Source organism: Oenanthe melanoleuca, chromosome Z, assembly GCF_029582105.1.
Source record: "Oenanthe melanoleuca isolate GR-GAL-2019-014 chromosome Z, OMel1.0, whole genome shotgun sequence".
Classification (NCBI taxonomy): domain Eukaryota; kingdom Metazoa; phylum Chordata; class Aves; order Passeriformes; family Muscicapidae; genus Oenanthe; species Oenanthe melanoleuca.
In genome coordinates this window covers 74,910,681-74,927,198 of record NC_079362.1, presented here as the reverse complement: position 1 = coordinate 74,927,198, position 16,518 = coordinate 74,910,681, and the positions used below count along the sequence as shown (strand labels likewise).

The 16,518-nt window shown below is 49.0% G+C and overlaps 1 protein-coding gene across 1 annotated transcript in view; it reads left to right on the top strand.

Moving 5' to 3' along the window:
• ZBTB7C (zinc finger and BTB domain containing 7C) overlaps nucleotides 1–16,518 on the top strand; it is a 150,567-nt gene that overhangs the window by 73,412 nt on the left and 60,637 nt on the right. Inside the window, exon 4 of the mRNA XM_056514625.1 lies at nucleotides 928–985. Coding sequence (XP_056370600.1) covers nucleotides 928–985 — 58 coding nt within the window. The remainder of the gene's footprint in view (nucleotides 1–927; nucleotides 986–16,518) is intronic.

Below are 16,518 nucleotides of genomic sequence, written 5' to 3'. Positions count from 1 at the left end.
CATCTGACTGCTGGGCCACAGGAGAGTTTTCCAACTGAGCACTACTGCATCGTATGTTCCCAGTGTTGTAATAGCCACAATGTCCTCTCTGTCCTCACCCAGGAGAAGGCCTAGGCCAGCCCCCCAAGTTGTCCTAGGGGACCCTGTTGATATGGTGGTTACCTGCTGGTGGGGGTCTCACACCTTGAGATTGTTCTGAAGTGGAGTAAAGCCCCCCAAAACATCCTTCTGCCAAACTTTGCCATCAGCCCTGAGTCCTGCCCACCTCCAGCCAAGCTGCTGAGCCTCCCACGTGGAGATACCAGCTTCTGGAAATGCCAGCCCCCCATCTCCATCATTTGGGAGTGCAAGTGGTGGCCTGGAGCTTGTGTAGAACTCCATTTTCTCCAGAGGGTTTTCCCAAGCTAAAAGGAGCAGGGAACTTTTATGGGCAGAGCTGGGAGGATGCCGGTCATACACCCACCAGCACTTGAGGGATGTGGGTTTGCTGTGGATTTGTACTTGCAGGTACTACTGAGCTGCAAATGGCAACTGAGCTGTGGGTGTAGGAAGCCCCAGGAAGCTGATAATCCCGAGGGGCCAAGGTGTAATGTTTCTCTGGGGGTGGGATGGGTGGAGCAGCCCGAAGCTGCCCCGGTGTGATCCGTGCCCGGGGTGTTCATCTCCCAGCTGTCACTGGAGATGTGATACAGTGGGAGGATGGGGTGGGCTTGCACCTCGGTGTTGCTAGGTGATGTTGTGATACAGGGAAGGGTGATGAGCAGAGGAACTGACCGTGGTGGGAGAGCAGGAACAGGCCTGGCTCAGTGTTTTCTCTTTGTCCCAGCAGAGGCTTCTCCAGAGCTGGCCCTTCTTCACTACATAATCACTCCTGGATCTGATGAGGGGTTTTGTTTTGTGTTTTGTTTCCTCTCTGTTTTTCCTTAGGAAATGGTCAGAGGAGCGAAAGGAGCATCACCATTTTGAAACAGAACCAAGGGTACTGGTGAGTACACAGTGGGCTGAGCTTTGTGGGGAGAGTTGGCAAGCAGGATGCAGACTGGGGAGAACCATGTGGTTGTCCTGATACCTTTTGGGGTTTTGGGGTTCTGATCTGTCCTTCAGTTATTGATATTTCCTATGGGAGAGGAGGTAGTTTGCTGTGTTAATGGATCAGCACAAATCATCTTTACCACCACCACCACGATTCTCTGCTGTCGTCAACGACCAAACCTCTAATTGCTCTTCCTGTAAATCTGTGGAAGATGCTCTCATCAATATGTGTGTTCTCAGAGCTGAGTGCTGGAAGGAGCAGGCAGCAGATATGCTGGCAGCTGCACAGGAGTGCACCAAGCAACAATATTTGTTAATGCTTGGAGTGCTTTTGGCTTGGTTGTTGTGCTTGGCCCCATCCAGACCCAGTCACGGGGCTGCAATCTGGGTGGCATTTCAAGGTCCTCTCCAGACCTGTTTTCTGCAGCTGTCACACAGGAGGCTGTGACTTGGATGTTTGCCTAGAGATCTTGAACAGGAAGAAAGGAGATTCCTCCTTTTTTTATCATCTGAGCTGGTTCAGATATGCCAGAGCCAGACGCTGAGCTGATATTTTTGAACTGAGTTATGTTGCATTGTGTCAGGTGGGAGGCTGGGATGTTTTTCACCTTCTTGTTGTGAGCAGCTTCCTTGTTTACACTGGCCAAACTCTGAGCAGAGCCAAGCTGTGAGCCCCCACATGTTCCCACCCCTCAGGGACCAAATTCCCACACATTTCCTCTGTACATGTTCTGGATGCTGAGGAGTACCTGGGCGCTGGGCTGGCACAGAACTGTGGTTTGGGTTGGAAGAGGCCTTTAAAGCTCATTTCATTCCAACCCCCTGCCATGGGCAGGGACACCTTCCACTATCCCAGGCTGCTCCAAGCCCTGCCCAGCCCGGTCTTAGACACTGCCAGGGATCCAGGGACAGCCACAGCTGCTCTGGGCAACATCTGCCAGAGCCTCACCATCCTCAGCATAACAGATTTATTTCTTACACCTATTCTTGCATCTCAGCTGTAGCCTGGGGACTACAGGAGCAGTGCTAGTGGAAGTTGGATCATGGGGAGATGCAGATTTTTAAGACACACCTCAGTTCCTGTAGTACAGTTTGAGTGTAGGTGAAGGGAGAAACTTACACAATGTGGTTTCAAGAAGCAATCTCCAGACATTTAAAAATGTAGGGGCCCTTTATAGTTAGTGGAGGTGTTTTTATCCCATGTTACATCTGATCTAGTTTGGGCAGCACGTGAGGATGAGCAGAAGTCTGTTCCTCTTGTCTGGCTGCAAGAGCAGCCCAGGTGAGGGGATGGTGTGTCTGCAGGGTCACCTCCTGACAAGGCAGCCAGGGAGGGTGCTGAGACCCTGTTTTCCCTCAGCACACCTGCCAGCTGAAGGGCTTGAGAAGGGGAGTTTTGTTCACAGGAATCATCCCTGACTCCAAAACAGGCTCTAATCAGTGCCTGGAGCACAGACTAAACTCCTTTCTGTCTTCCACACCTCCTACACCTACCCTGCTGCCTCTGTAATCAGCTAGAAAATAAACCCAGACTGTTCCTGAGAACAGCAATCCCTTCTCCTGCAAACAGAGCAACCAGCAAGGCTACTGGCTGCAGAGCTGAGTGCTGTCAGCCTGGGGTGGTGAACGTGCTTCCCCACCCCAAGGACCTCTTGCACCCACCTGCTCCCAAATTCCAGCTGTGTTTCCCCTCCATGCCCCCCAGTCTCCTGGCAGAGATGGTGATGACTGGAAGGGCAAGTGTGTATCAGAATCATCAAGTGTTTCATCAGGCTTTCCACCAGTGGGGGTTTGGCCCCTTGAGCTCCAACAGTCCTGAAGTGATCCAGCTTATTAAACATCCGTTTGTGCTGTCTTTAGCATTAAATAATTGGTTCCTCAGCATATTTGAGTTGCAGGGTATCTGATAATCCTGTGAACTATCCATCAGGCTCCATTATCATCTCTGCACTTCTGCACCAGCTGCCTTGTGTCAACTCTGCCTGGGGTTTACAAATAGATTTCGTTTCTCCTGCAGTTTTGCTTCTTTTCTTCTCTCTCAAAGGAGCTGTTTCAGGCTCCTTAAAAATGTGTGCAGACACCCCCGTCAGCATCTTTGCGCTGACTGCTGAGTGATGGGTCCCATCCTTGTGCTGCCTCTGCTTCTGACAGGGTCCCCAAGCAAAAAACTCTTCATTTGCCTCAAAAGGAATAGAATTGTTGTCTCAACTGAAAGGATTTCCACATGCAAACAGATAAATCTTCACTTTGTTTGAGTTTTCTTACCGGCTCAGAGGATTTGTAGCATGCACAGTGATGACTTGTCATCTGCCCTTTGGCAGACCAGCACTGCACCACCCACATGTGGGGCACAAACCATGTATGCCCTGGTGGTGTTTTAGTAAAGATGCTTCAGAAGGCTCCTAAAAAGCCTCCTAGCCAGGTGGTAATATGAGAGCTGAGAATAGAATAGAATAGAATAGAATAGAATAGAATAGAATAGAATAGAATAGAATAGAATAGAATAGAATAGAATAGAATAGAATAGAATAGATGTTTTAGCAGTATCAGGAAAGACATAGCTGGGTTTTACTCATGCAAGATGAACTTCTTCCTTTTTATATAGCTTAAGAAATGTTTTTCCCAGTGAAATGTTGGGGTTATCAAGGCTGACTGGATGGGATTACAGGTCATACCAGGGTATAGCACTGGGGCAGGCAGGAGGAGTCCGAGAAACAGGACCTGTCTCTCTTGAAAACATCTTCCCATGTAGTCTGAATACTTGTTTTCTGACTTGTTCTAAAGGCATCTTTTGCTCCTGGGGTATAAAACATGCAAGGCAAATTCCAGCAGCTTCAGCCCATTTAGGAACTCTCCAGTTTATACATTAAATTTTACCCCTGCATTTCTAGATTGCCCTTTAAAAATTTTTTTCCTAGTTCTAACCTGTCAAAAGAAGATTGATAAGAGGAGATTAATATCCTAAAATATCCACCTGGTACTTCTTTGAAAACATGTTGGTGCGATTGTCTAAAGGACAAAAACACGGTATTTTGTACCGAAATATGTCTGCTTTTGCAATAAGTTTTACCTTGAATCCCTGCCCTGGGTCCAGTGTATTTTTGGGCAGGAGCCATCTCTTAAGTGAGCTTGCAGTATAAAGAGGAAAAAAACAGGGTGAAAAAAACCCTATAAACATGATAAATTATTATGGAACAGGGTAAATTATTATGGAACAAGAGGTACTAATTCTGGTTAAGACATGGAGGAGACTGATGCTGGGTGGTGTAAAGTGACCCAGCAAAGTCCACATGCCTTCAGCAGAGGCAGAGACCTGCTTTTCTAAAGGCATTTGCAGCATTCTAAAAGTCTACAAATTCTGCTTGTCCAGAAGACGTGACAGCGCCCCGGTGCCACTGTAAGACAAAAACCTCCCCGATTCCTGCGCCTGTGCCCTAATGTCATTACTTCCCTTCTTTTGCAGATCCACATAATGACATTCATGGTCACACACGCACACAAAAAATACTTTATCTAAAGAAAATGAATCTGGCTTCAGCCGGCTCTCGCCTTCTGCTGCGCTTACCTCCAGACCCCGGCTCGCCCAGGGTGAAATGAAAAGGGGAGTTAATGTGGCGGGGTCATTTCTCACTGCTGAATTGGTCAGCCGTCTACGGAGCCAATTTCTGCAGCTTTTCAGTGGCGTGGCAGACCCCTGGGTAATATTTGCCTGAATAGAGCCCTAAGTGTTTAAGCTGTATTGCTAGGAATGGCTGTTTTATCCTATGCATCTGAGATTTCAACTCATCAGACATGAAGCAGGTCAAGACTCTCATGCCATTGTGTGCATTATAGCGAACAGAACAGAATATGCTTGATAAAAGGGAGGACTTAAAAGAAATGCTTCTTTAGACCTGAAACTTTCAAGTCCCACAATGCATCAAAGACCCCTCGTATAGACTTTGAAAGGGGTGAAAGGCATTACCTAATATTTGGAGGAAATGAATAATAAAGCATCCCAAGTGCCTGGAAACTAATTTAGGAGTGCACGCTGCACTGTATTGCCTCTGCTGGATTTGCTCCCCAGAAGAGTTGCTAACAAAAGGTTTAAAAAATAAAATAAAATGGCGTTTGGCAACCAACTTTTCTGCCTTGAAATGCCCCCTTTTTTGTAATGTTTCCTGGTAAGAGTTACTTATGAAAAGATGAAATACAGCCTGTGCTGCAAACACCAGGTCTCAAATGAACCTCGGGAGCCTGTAAGGTTTCCCACCATTCTCCTGCCCACCACAGCCTTTTGTTCTTTCATGTTGAAAGCACTGCTTGCAGGATGCTTGCAGGATGCCCAGGCACTACCTGCTCATAGAGTTTAGTCATATCTTAGGAAAAAAAGAGAAAAAAAAATCAACCTATTTCTGTGGCCTTTGCTTTTGTTCCAGCAAAGCCACCTTTGTGTAAAGCCAGGGCTGCTCTGTTGGTGACCTGTGGCTCCCTGCAGCTGGAACTGGGAGCTGGGTACCTTGCTGAAGGTACCAGTTGTGTTTCTGACATCCCCACAGGTGCTGTTTGGAGCCTGAGATATTTGTTGTAGAGTCACAGAATAGTTTTGGCTGGAAAGGACCTTACAGCTCATCTATTTCCAAACCCTCTGCCATGGAAAGGGACACCTTCCACTAGACCAGGTTGCTCCAAGTCTCCATCCAACCTGCTTTTCCAGAGGTTTCCTTCCATTGCTGCTTCTGAGATGCACTGACACCTAATGCAGTGGTCTCCAAGGCTCCCAAGGATTTGGGAGCTGCAGAGTGGGCTCAACCTCTGCCTTGTGTCATGAGATGGGAGTGGCTGGTGGGACATCCACCCCGTTGGGGGTGGGATTCAGCAGAGGGCAGGATTTGTTTGCAAGAATAAACTGCTTCAGACCAGAGAATCAAACCTTGTGGCATTTAAACTTTCTTCAAATCCCACAAAGTGCTGGGAGATGAGGACAGCTGGGCAGGGATTTTGGTCAAGAGGGGCTCTGCTGTCCTGCTTGCCCTGCCCTTGCCCATCCCCTCTGCCTATGCTTGTCTCACTGAGTTCTGCTTTCACCATCTGAGGAGATCAGTTGAGTTGCTTTCTTACCTGCTTCTCCCCCAGGCCATGATTAATTGAGGGCAGGAGGGCAGGCAGGAGTGCTCAGGCAATATTTACAAGAAGAAGGGGATGTTAATGGGCCAGCAGGGGTGGACCAGTGGGGGATGGAGAGGATGGGCAGTGATGGTGGGGGACAGTGAGTTTCCCACTTCTCCCCTCCCCTCCCTCCTCAGTTACCAGAGATTATTAAAACCTCAACTTTGTGCTCCAAAGAGTTAAATCTGGACTTCTACCCCCATAAAACTTCTGGTGCTAGGGCAGCTGTTTCAGTGAGACCTTCTGTAGTGGGAAAACAATGGAATATTGGGATGGGGGAGGATGCCTGTGAATGACCAGTAATTGCAAGACTGGGGGAAGTAGAACATTTAACAAAAAGCTCAACCCAGCAGCTTTGTTAGGATGGAGCCAGTTATTTTAGTTATCAATTATCAGAGAGGCAGTGGATGCCCCATCTGTGGCCATGTTGGAAGGGACTTGGAGCATCCTGGTCTAGTGAAAGGACCCTGCCTATAGGAAGGGGGCTGGACTAGATGGCCTTTAATAGTTCCTTTTCCGCCCAAAACATTCCATGTTTCCGTGGATCTGTTTGGCATTTCTCCATAGCACCCTTCCTGACCAGGATGTGTGTGCAGTTGTTGGTTCAAGGCACTGATGGTCTCAGCCACAAAGCTCAGTGGGTGGGTGAGGCACAAGAAGTGGTGTACAGGGTGACACACAAGTCCCAAGCCTTTCCACCACCTTTTTTCCTTAACACTGGAGAGCCAGGTGACAAAAGCCTGACCCATCTTTGACAAAACAATAGTCAGAAACCAGGTTAATTTCTCATGGAAAGGAAACATGGCAGTGCTGCACAGGGAGTCTTGGGCCCTGTCTTAATGATACATCAGTGTCCAGGGACTTTTTAGTCTTGTGCTTGGGTTTTATGATCCATATTACTTCTCGTTTAATTTTTATGGCTTGGCTTTAGTTTTTGATACAGTGCTAGAAGCACCTTGGTGGGCAGGGATGGCTCCCTTAGCACTGGCTGTCACCTTGTGGCTTGACCCACATTTCAAGGAGGAGCAGAGGGGCTGGACATGGGCTTGACAACCCTTTATGTGGAGACACCCCTGCCTGTGTCAGCTCTGCCTGCCAGTGCTGCAGGCTGAGAGAGAGATTGGCCTTGCTGATCACCCCCCTGGGCTGTGCTGCTTTCTCTTGGGCTTCAAGCAGAGCTTGCAAGGACATGATCTTTTCCCCTGCAGGACATCTCATTCAGGGGGTCTGTGACCCATGATCAGGTTCCTAGGACATTGCTGAGCCAGGAAAACCAGGTAAGGCATTTCTGCTGGCTGGCCCTGGTTTCCTCCTCCCAGCAGATCAGGTAAGGTTTGCTTTTCTTCCATGTGGGTCGCCTTGGCTGTAGTTCTGGTTTGCAACCCACTGCAGAGAGAAATAAAATCTTCCCTCAGATCATTCTGATAGATAAAGGTAGTAAAATGTGGAAAACTGTGAGGTTCATCTGGGAAACTTTAACACTTCAGGAGCACAGGGCATCAGCCATGCTCTCCTGAGCTGGACCCTCAAATGCAATTCTCCCTCTCTGCTGGGGGCTCTTGTCTCAGAATAGCTCTGGATGAGATGTGCTGTCAGGAGAAGCAAAGGGAAGGGGTTTATTTAGCCTGACTGGGAAGGTGGCTTTGCCCAAGCTTTAATGTAATGGGGTGAGTTAAGGAGATATTCGGGCTGGTTGGCATCTCAGTGTGAAGGGACAGCTGCCCTGGGTGTCCCCTGGGGCTCCCTCCATCCAGATCATAGCCCATGCCATTTAGGAGAGGTTCCACTCCTTGCTGCTTGGCATTTCTGCTCACTGCTCCAGGACAGATCCAAACCCCACTGGCATCAGGAGAGATTTTCTCTGCCTTCAGCTGGCCCTGTCCTCCCAGGGAGAAGACGTGACACAACTTCTGCATCGCGGTTTATTCCTGGTGACAAGTGCACCTTCCCCAGTGACCTTTCACACCCCTGAGTGCAAGGGATGGGATGCTGGTCCCCTCCCAGGCAGCCCAAGAGCAGGGCTGTCAGAGCCAGGGAGCTTGCATGCTGTTGAGAGAAACCCTCCCCTCGGTACCCAAGGGACCTGAGTGCTGGTTCAAAAGGTTGCAAAGCACTGTCAGCTCCTGTTTGGGGCTGCTGTGCTGAAGGGAGATCCTGCCAAGGAGGTCACAGGCTGAATTTGAAGCGATTGTGGTTTGAAATGATCTTTCAGGTTTGTCAGCCCTGTCAGAATTTAACATGTAAGAGTAGCCAGAAGTTTGAGGTGCATGGGGCTGGGTAAGCACCCCAAGGAGGGGTGGTCTTGCAGGTGACACAGCTGGGCCCTGGGTGTTCCCCAGCAAGGCAGTTCATCTGCAGCAGATGACAAAATTTCAGGTGGCCACAGGAAAGGAAGGAGCAATGACATCAGCCTCAGAATTGAGCCTGCCCCAGTGCTGAAGTCCTTTTGACAGCAGCAATATGGTCAGAATCCATCATCCATCCGTCCATCCATCCATCCATCCATCCATCCATCCATCCATCCATCCATCCACTCACATAGTTTCTAGACTATGGGTATTCTTCCCTGTGCATGTGGTTACATCTCTTTCTCTCTTTCCCTGATCTAATCTGACATTTGCTCATGTCCACAGTGGACACTATGCTGACTTACACAGCTCAGGGTGAAGCTTGCTGTACTTGTCTTCCTACCAGTTGGATTTAATTTGAAATCCAACCTGCTCATGAATGCTCTTGCTCCTGGTTTCTTTAGTGAAACACTTCGCAAATAAAATTAGAATAGCAAAGCAGTAGAGCCTGGCAAAAAGTAAGGGGGAATGTTTCTTGGCATGGAAAAATACCCTCAATCAAGCAAAAGCCTAATTTATTCTGGTGAAGCAGAGAGAATCCAGCAACCTCCCTTTTGTTGTGTAGTTCACATGTACTGCTATATTCACACCTGAAATCTTTTGCTGAAAGTCTGGCATCATTTCTTCCCCTTTTGCTTAGAGAGCTGCTAGATTCAAAGTGGCTTCATCCCTTCTGGCTCTGTAAGGGCTGATTCCCACAGAACCCACAGCTACCACAGAGGTGGCATCGTTGGGCTGGGAGCTGCAGCCTGCATTTCATCGCCTACCAGGAGTCCCATCTGTCAGTGGGAGCTGCACAGTTCTCCCCTGCTAACAAAATTATGTATTTTGTCCCGTCATTAAGGATATTCAGGCATCAGAAATGGGAATGAACTCTGCTTTGTGAGTTTTAGAAGCCCATTTTGTATTTGTCTTGGTGGTAGAGGAGCAGTAAAGAGCTCTGTGATCTCGCCTGTTACGATAAGTGAGTTTTGGAAGAGGTTTTCTGTCTGATACTCTGTCTAAAAGCATGGGGAAATGCCATTCTAAAGGCTGTTAAAACACAATTGCTCGCTGATTTACACCGTCATGGAGTGCCTCTTTACTGGGAGATGTACACTGAATAAAAGCAGTTCAAGTGGTGCTTTTAATAAATAGATAATGGAACAGCATTTTATCTTCTGCTTTAATCCGTTATGTTAGCATAGGGTAGTGTATCCCTCTGATAGATTTTGAGGTAGCAGAAACTGCGAGTCAAACCACTTTCCTTCTGAGTATTTTAAGAGAAATTGCACATTGGTGAAAGCTACTGGGTTCTCAGTGGACTGGGATCTTTTTGCCATGGATGGGTTCCAGTGGGTTGGTGTTCACGGCACTGGTCTTAGAATCATGACTGTCACAGAATATCTTGTGTTTCCAGGGCAGGGAGCAGAGCTGGGGAAGGGGCTGGAGCCCCAGGAGAGGCTGAGGGAGCTGGAAAGGGGCTGAGCCTGGAGAAAAGGAGGCTCAGGGGGGACCTTGTGGCTCTGCACAGCTCCCTGACAGAAGGGGTTTAGATTGCATTAGGGAAAATTCCTTCACGGAGAGGGTTGTCCAGTCCTGGCACAGCTGCCCAGAGCAGTGGTGGAGGGGTTTAAAAGCCATGTGGATGTGGCATTTGGGGACAGGGGTCAGTGATGATCTTAGCAGTGCTGGGTGATGGTTGGACTCCGTGGTCTTAAAGGGCTTTTCCAATCTAAACAATTCTGTGATTCTAAATTGGAAAGAACCCATCAGGATCATTGATTCTAACTTCCCCACTCACTGCAGGACTATCTAAAGATAAGAGCATCATCCAAATGCTCCTTGAACTCTGTCATGCTTGGGGCCATGACCACACCTCTCAGGAACCCATTCCTGATTTCCAGCCTGAAATTTCTATGATGTAGCTTCATTCTGTGATGCCTTGGCTTTGGCCATGGGGCTGTTGCCATGCTGGGTGGCATGCCATGCTTCACATCCCAAATGCCATGTGGAACCCTCTGTAGCCCCCAGCTCCCATGATTTTGAGTGTGAAGACACAGGGAAGGAGGTTCCTCTGTGGAAAGCTTCTCTCTAAGCCCTTAGACTTCTCTAGAGGCACCAGGTCACTGGGGCTGAGTGCCTTGAAGCTAAATGAGTTGTTGGCTGCTTGGTTAGGAAAGAAACAGGACACTTTGGTAGGCAGGAAAAAGGTAATTTATCCTGTTGCTGCTCATCCTTGTTAATTCATTGTTTCCGTTGAAAACCCTGCACTTAGCTGCTTCATGAATGAACCCAGTGTCTGTGCCTCCAAAAACAACTTGGCTTGGTGAAAAATAAGACCTCCTTTCACCTCCTCTCTGCTCTGCCGTGTTTTTTCCCCCCTCCTTGTTTTCTTCCACTCACATCCATCCTGCCTGGGTGGCAGTCCCAGTTTGTCCCTGTGGAGCGGGGCCTGAGCCCAGGGGCTGGATTTACAGAATGGTTTGGGTTGGAAGGGACATTAAAGATCATTTCATTCCACCCTCCTGCCATGGGCAGGGACACCTTCCACTATCCCAGGTTGCTCCAAGCCCCATCCAGCCTGGCCTTGGATACTACCAGGGATCCAGGGGCAGCCACAGCTGCTCTGGGAGACTTGTGCTGGTGTTTTGTCACCTTCAGCATAAAGAATTTAATCCTTTATAGATAAAAGGATCCATCCTCTGTGGGAGAGGTTTGCTGGGAGTGGGACTTCAGGGTTGCTCCCAAGCTAAAAGGGATGGGAAAGCTTGAAGGAAAGGTCTGGAGAAGGGGAAGTGACTCAGCTGCATGGCAGGAGAGCCTGTCAGGGAGGAAGGGTGGGTAGGGAGATGGAGACAGAATGGGGAGGCTGAGTGTGGGGGCAGAGGGGCTGGAGGGTGACCTGCCTGCTGGGATAGGGCTGAGACATGGCCCAGCTGTGGCAGCTCTGGTGAGCAAAGCCTTTTGCAGTGCCTGCCTGGGTGTGGAAGGGCAGATGGAGCAGAGAAAAGTCTCTGTGCAGTGGTAGCTGGTCTCCTCATGCCCTTTAGCAGCTGGAATGGAGCAGAGCTGGCACCACATCAGCAGTGAGCTCTCCCAGGACCATCTGTGAGCCAAGGGCAATGAGAACAATTACCAGCCAGAGGAAAAAATCACCGAGAGAGAGGCTGGAAAAAGCTGTGGGGGAGGCTTAGAGCCAAGCAGAGGCAGAGAAAAGAGGATCTCTAAGCTATTGAGTGGCCAGAGAAAGTACACTGTCTGGTCTCCCTATCTCATAACACAGGGTCTGTTTAAGGAAACAGCTGTGTCCATGAGAAAATGTTTTCCCCTTGGGTTGAGTCTGTGAAAGTGTCTGCCAGGGGATGCCTCCAAAGCTGGGAATTTAACACTCAGATAAGGCTGGGATGTTGTTTGGGAATAGTAACAAAAACAAGAGCTGTAAATGAGACCTGGAAGAGGGATTACTCTTTATTCAGGGGTTTAAAACAATCTTGAGCTTGTTGGAGTTGAGAGAGCACCTTCTTAGAAGCACAACTGGAGTTTGGTGTATCAGCCTGTGGGTGCTGGGCTGTTCAGGGCAATTGGTGAAGCCTGGATGGGACCTCAAGCTGCTTGGACACAAAGAGCTGGAGAGTTCAGCTTGGAGAAGACTCCAGGGAGACCTTAGATCCCTTTCCAGTGTCTATAGGGGCTCCAGGAGAGCAGGAGAGGGACTTGGGACAAGGCGTGGAGGGACAGGACACAGGGAATGGCTTCCCACTGCCAGAGGGCAGGGTTAGTTTTGGAACTGGGAATAAATTCTTCCCTGTGAGGGTGGGGAGACCCTGCCACAGGTTTCCCAGAGCAGCTGTGGCTGGCCCTGGATCCCTGGCAGTGCCCAAGGCCAGGTTGGACAGGACTTGGAGCAGCCTGGGACAGTGGAAGGTGTTCCTGCCCATGGCAAGGGATGGAACAGGATGAGCTTTAAGATCTCTTCCAACCCAAACCATTCTGAGATTTCTGGCCTTGTCCACAGAGCTTTTCTCGGAGGAATCCTGCCAGCAGGGAGAGCAGCTTTGAAGCTTTTCCCAGGGTAGTGAAGAAACCAGGAGAAGAGCAGGTATTTCCTAAGAGTAATCTGGCTGGTCCATCTGGCACTCCCAAAAAGGCCGGAGAGATGGCACAGCACGGGGAAGGCTGTGAAAGATTGGAGGCATCAAAGTAGAAGGTGATTAAAATTAAAACCCAAGCAAAATAGCAGCAAGGATGGTCCCCAGGGAGGGAGAAAGCCTGGCAGGGTTCCATCGGGGAGGGTTAGCAAAGGGAGGCCGGAAATTAAAGCAGGGCAGTAATGAAGGTCAAGTGTATCTCCAAGGCTTTGGGAAGTAGGAGTTTCACTGACTGAGCTGCAGAGCCTGCTGCTCCAGGGAAGGGGGATGGGAGGGACACATTAATTTGTTAAATGGGTAGAAATAAATTAGTGAATAAACCTGTAACATTTGTTTCCCCAGTCTGAAGGGGGGAGCTGTGCTGAGCCTGGTTAGGCTGATGTTTTAACCAGGTTTGCTGAGGTTTTGCAGGTTTTTAAGCCAAACCTCCCTTTTGGATAGTCTTGATTATAAACTCTCCTCTGTCCTGCCTCCCAGTGAGACTGTGTGGACTGGAGGTGCTGCTTTTCTGACCTCCCTCTGAAGTTTTTGGTGGCTCTTTTTTCCCTGGAGTGCTGGGGAGGGAACCTGAAAAGGGTGGCCTGGTTGGTCCTAGATGTCACCCCAACCCTAACCTGGCTTAGGCTGCAAGCCCCTCCAGAGCCTGTTACCTTCCCAGGGCTCTTTCCTTGCCTGAAAGGGTCAGGATTCTGCATCCCCCATCCACATCTCACCCAGCTGCAGAACAAAGTCCTGCCTATTAATGACACTCATTAGGTTCACACGGGGGAGTGGATGTGTGGGGCTTCCACCATCTCTTTCTCTTCTCCTGAGTGTGCATCTCTCATTCCCTGCTCCTGACTGTGCATCTCCCATTCTGTGCTTCATCCCTGAGCTGGGACAGGGCTTGCTCTGGCACTTGGACTGAGGGGGTGCCACTGTCCCCACCATGAGCAGGAGCCCATGGTGATGGGGTTCAGAGGTGGGCAAGGGAAGATGCTGCCACAGCTTTTGGTTCTATTTTGCTGAGCTTTGTAGAGGTTTTCACAGCCCTGACTGCACCTTCTAGCTCAAGGAGCCTCCAGGAATATGTGGTGTAAGCATGGCTTGATGTTGGGTCAGAAGTTGTGTTAAGGTGGTCTGGAAGTGCCCTCCCCTCCAGCTGTGTTGTGGCTGATGTGGGGCAATTCTGGCCCACAGAGGTTTGCTGTAGGATCAGAGCCTCACTGCCCTTCCCAGAGACCCATCACAGACAAGGCAGCACCACCTCCTGCCTCCTCTTCCACAGCAAGCTGAGCATGACCCAAATGGAGGAGACTTTAGCAAGACCAAGCTCTGCAAAATACCTTCCTGATGTAGAGCCCATCTCTGATGATTGCACTCCCTGAAGCGACTTCTTCTCATTTACGGTATCTTGACCTAAAGACCTGTCCCAGCAGGAGGAGAACAGGTGGGAATCATGGTGCTCCCCTGCTTCTGTAAAGATCCTGATTGCCTTTTTGTTTCCTTGCCAACTTTCTCAGTTCCCATTATCTCATGATGGGGGAGTTTTTTAAATAAGTAGGTCTGGGAACAGCAAGGCCATGGAGATAAGAGCTGAGACAACTCCTGTGCTCAGAGATTCATTACCTGCTCCCATGTAAGCCAGGAGGGAAGCAGACCTGCTTTCCTTTCTGTTAATGAAAATATTGCACTGGAAATGTTTAAAAATCAAATTAAAGCACAGAAGGACCTGAGAAAGTGTGGGGGCTACAAAGTACTGCTGGAGCAGAAGGGCTCATTAGAAAACGAATTATTTAGGAGGACGAACTGGAATGCCATTATACAAAGTGTCACTGACTGAGTCCAGCCTAGTGTTTGGCTGCACTTGATAAATGAGTCCATTCTACTCCTCCTCCTCTTTTTTTTCACATAGAGGAGAAAAATATGCAATTACAAGTTTAACCTATTGAAAAAAATCATGTCCTGCTGCTCCTGGAGTGGTCACAGCCAAGCCTTTTGGTCTTACACATCTCCCTAGATGTGAAATCTTGCATTCTACCCACTTGATAAAATCTGGGTGCCTGAGTGAGCACTAGGGGTCCCTGCTGCTGAATTTGGGGGGGTTTGCTGCAATGGGGTTCCCAGAGCAACCCCAGCACAGCCCCTGCCTATGCAGCATCACCTGAGCATGGTGCCAACCTGCCCAAAGTGCTGGCTGAGTAAGGGTTTTGAGACAAGAAGCCTTTGTCTGCTGTGGTTATTTAATTTGACTTTTTTTCCCCCCTTTCTCTTCTAAGTAATTTACTTTGGCTGCACCCTCCCTCAGGCTTGAATGGAGCAGGGTGGGGGATGTTCTGCCTCATCAGGCATTAGTTGTGGCAGAGGAAAAACACTCTGTCCCTGAGCTGGGACCTGAGTTGGAGGTGAGGAGGAAGGTGGGAGTGGAGCAAATACCTTTTTTTGAGGGATTGGAGCACTTGAGGTTGCTCTCTGCTCCTCAGCCTGGCTGCTCTTGGGTGCAGAGCTGGGAGGAAGAGAAGGTGGGAGGCAGGCAAGGCAGTGGGGCATTCCCTGGCAGGGCTCACACCTGCTGAGGGCTCTGTGCCAGGCACAGGTACCTAAAGGCATGTTCAGGAGTAATGCTGTGGTGATCCTTTCTCCCCTCTCTGTGCACAGAATCACAGGATCCCAGAATGGTTTGGGTTGGAAGGGATCTTAAAGCTCATCTCATTCCAGCACCTTGCACTTGAACAGGTTGCTGGAGGCCAAATTAAACATGGCCTTGAGTGTTTCTGGAGATGAGGCAAATACATTCAGGTGAGATAGAAGAGGCAATCAAAATCAGTGGTTCTTTGAGGAGATGAAGTTTTCTGTGGGCTCCTGACAGTTTGGGCAGTGGAAGCCACAACAGGGAAGACGATCTTGTATCTAAGGTCCTTTATTGGTTCCTGCTGCATCTTCCCAGTGGCATTTACAGGTGAGGCCCCAGATGTTGGTTTTTTTTTTTTTTTTTACCTTGCATCTGGGTTGCCCAGCAAGGTGGCTGCAGTGTTCTTGAAGAGGGCTTCACCTTTGGTTTGGATCACCTCACCAAAACTGTTGGTTGGTATTCAGTGATTTTAAGACAAAGTGGCCTTTTTTTTTTTACTTTGAAACATTTTGTAAAGTCTAGCATTAGGTAAGACTTGATTTAATGCCTCATCCCTTCAATTCACCTTCAGCAGTAGCAATGTATTCTAATCCACTGCTTGGATGTTGATGGATGGGGCCTGTTTGGGTTAAACATTTGGGATTTGAATTGTTGACTTCATTCTGTCCCTGGAGCAGGAGCAGTCAGAGGAGCCCTTGAGGAACATTGTGAGCAGCAGGTTCTCCATCACTAGCTAGTGGCAGAGTCAAATGGAAACATGAGGCAGCCTGGCCCTTAGCCAGACTTCACCTCCAGTTCCCATAAGAAACTGAATGTTTAGGACAGGTGCAGTCTCTGCAAATCCTGACAAAAAGTAGGTTGGAAGCTAAATTTTTCCTTGAATTGGATTCAGGAGGATGGAAAGACATGACATCAAAAAATTCCAGCTCCTCTGTGAGGCTGTTTCACAGGGACCTGTGCCCACCTTTGCTGTGTTGGTGCATGTGAAAGTGAGCAATCTTTGAACTTGGTTCAGGCTGAGATCAGGGAACAAGCATCAAACATCACTCTCAGGGAGGAACTCCACAGTGCCAGTCCAGTGTGAGACACTCCTGCCCATCCTTGCTGCTCCAGGGACCTCCATGAGCTCCAGTGAGGGTGCCTGACCTTGATGTGCTCATGACATTGGTCAGGGCTTTCTTGGTCTTGAGATAAAGAGGTTTCCTCTTATATTTTGGGTGGCTGGGCAGGTCTGGTTTCTTCCATGGCA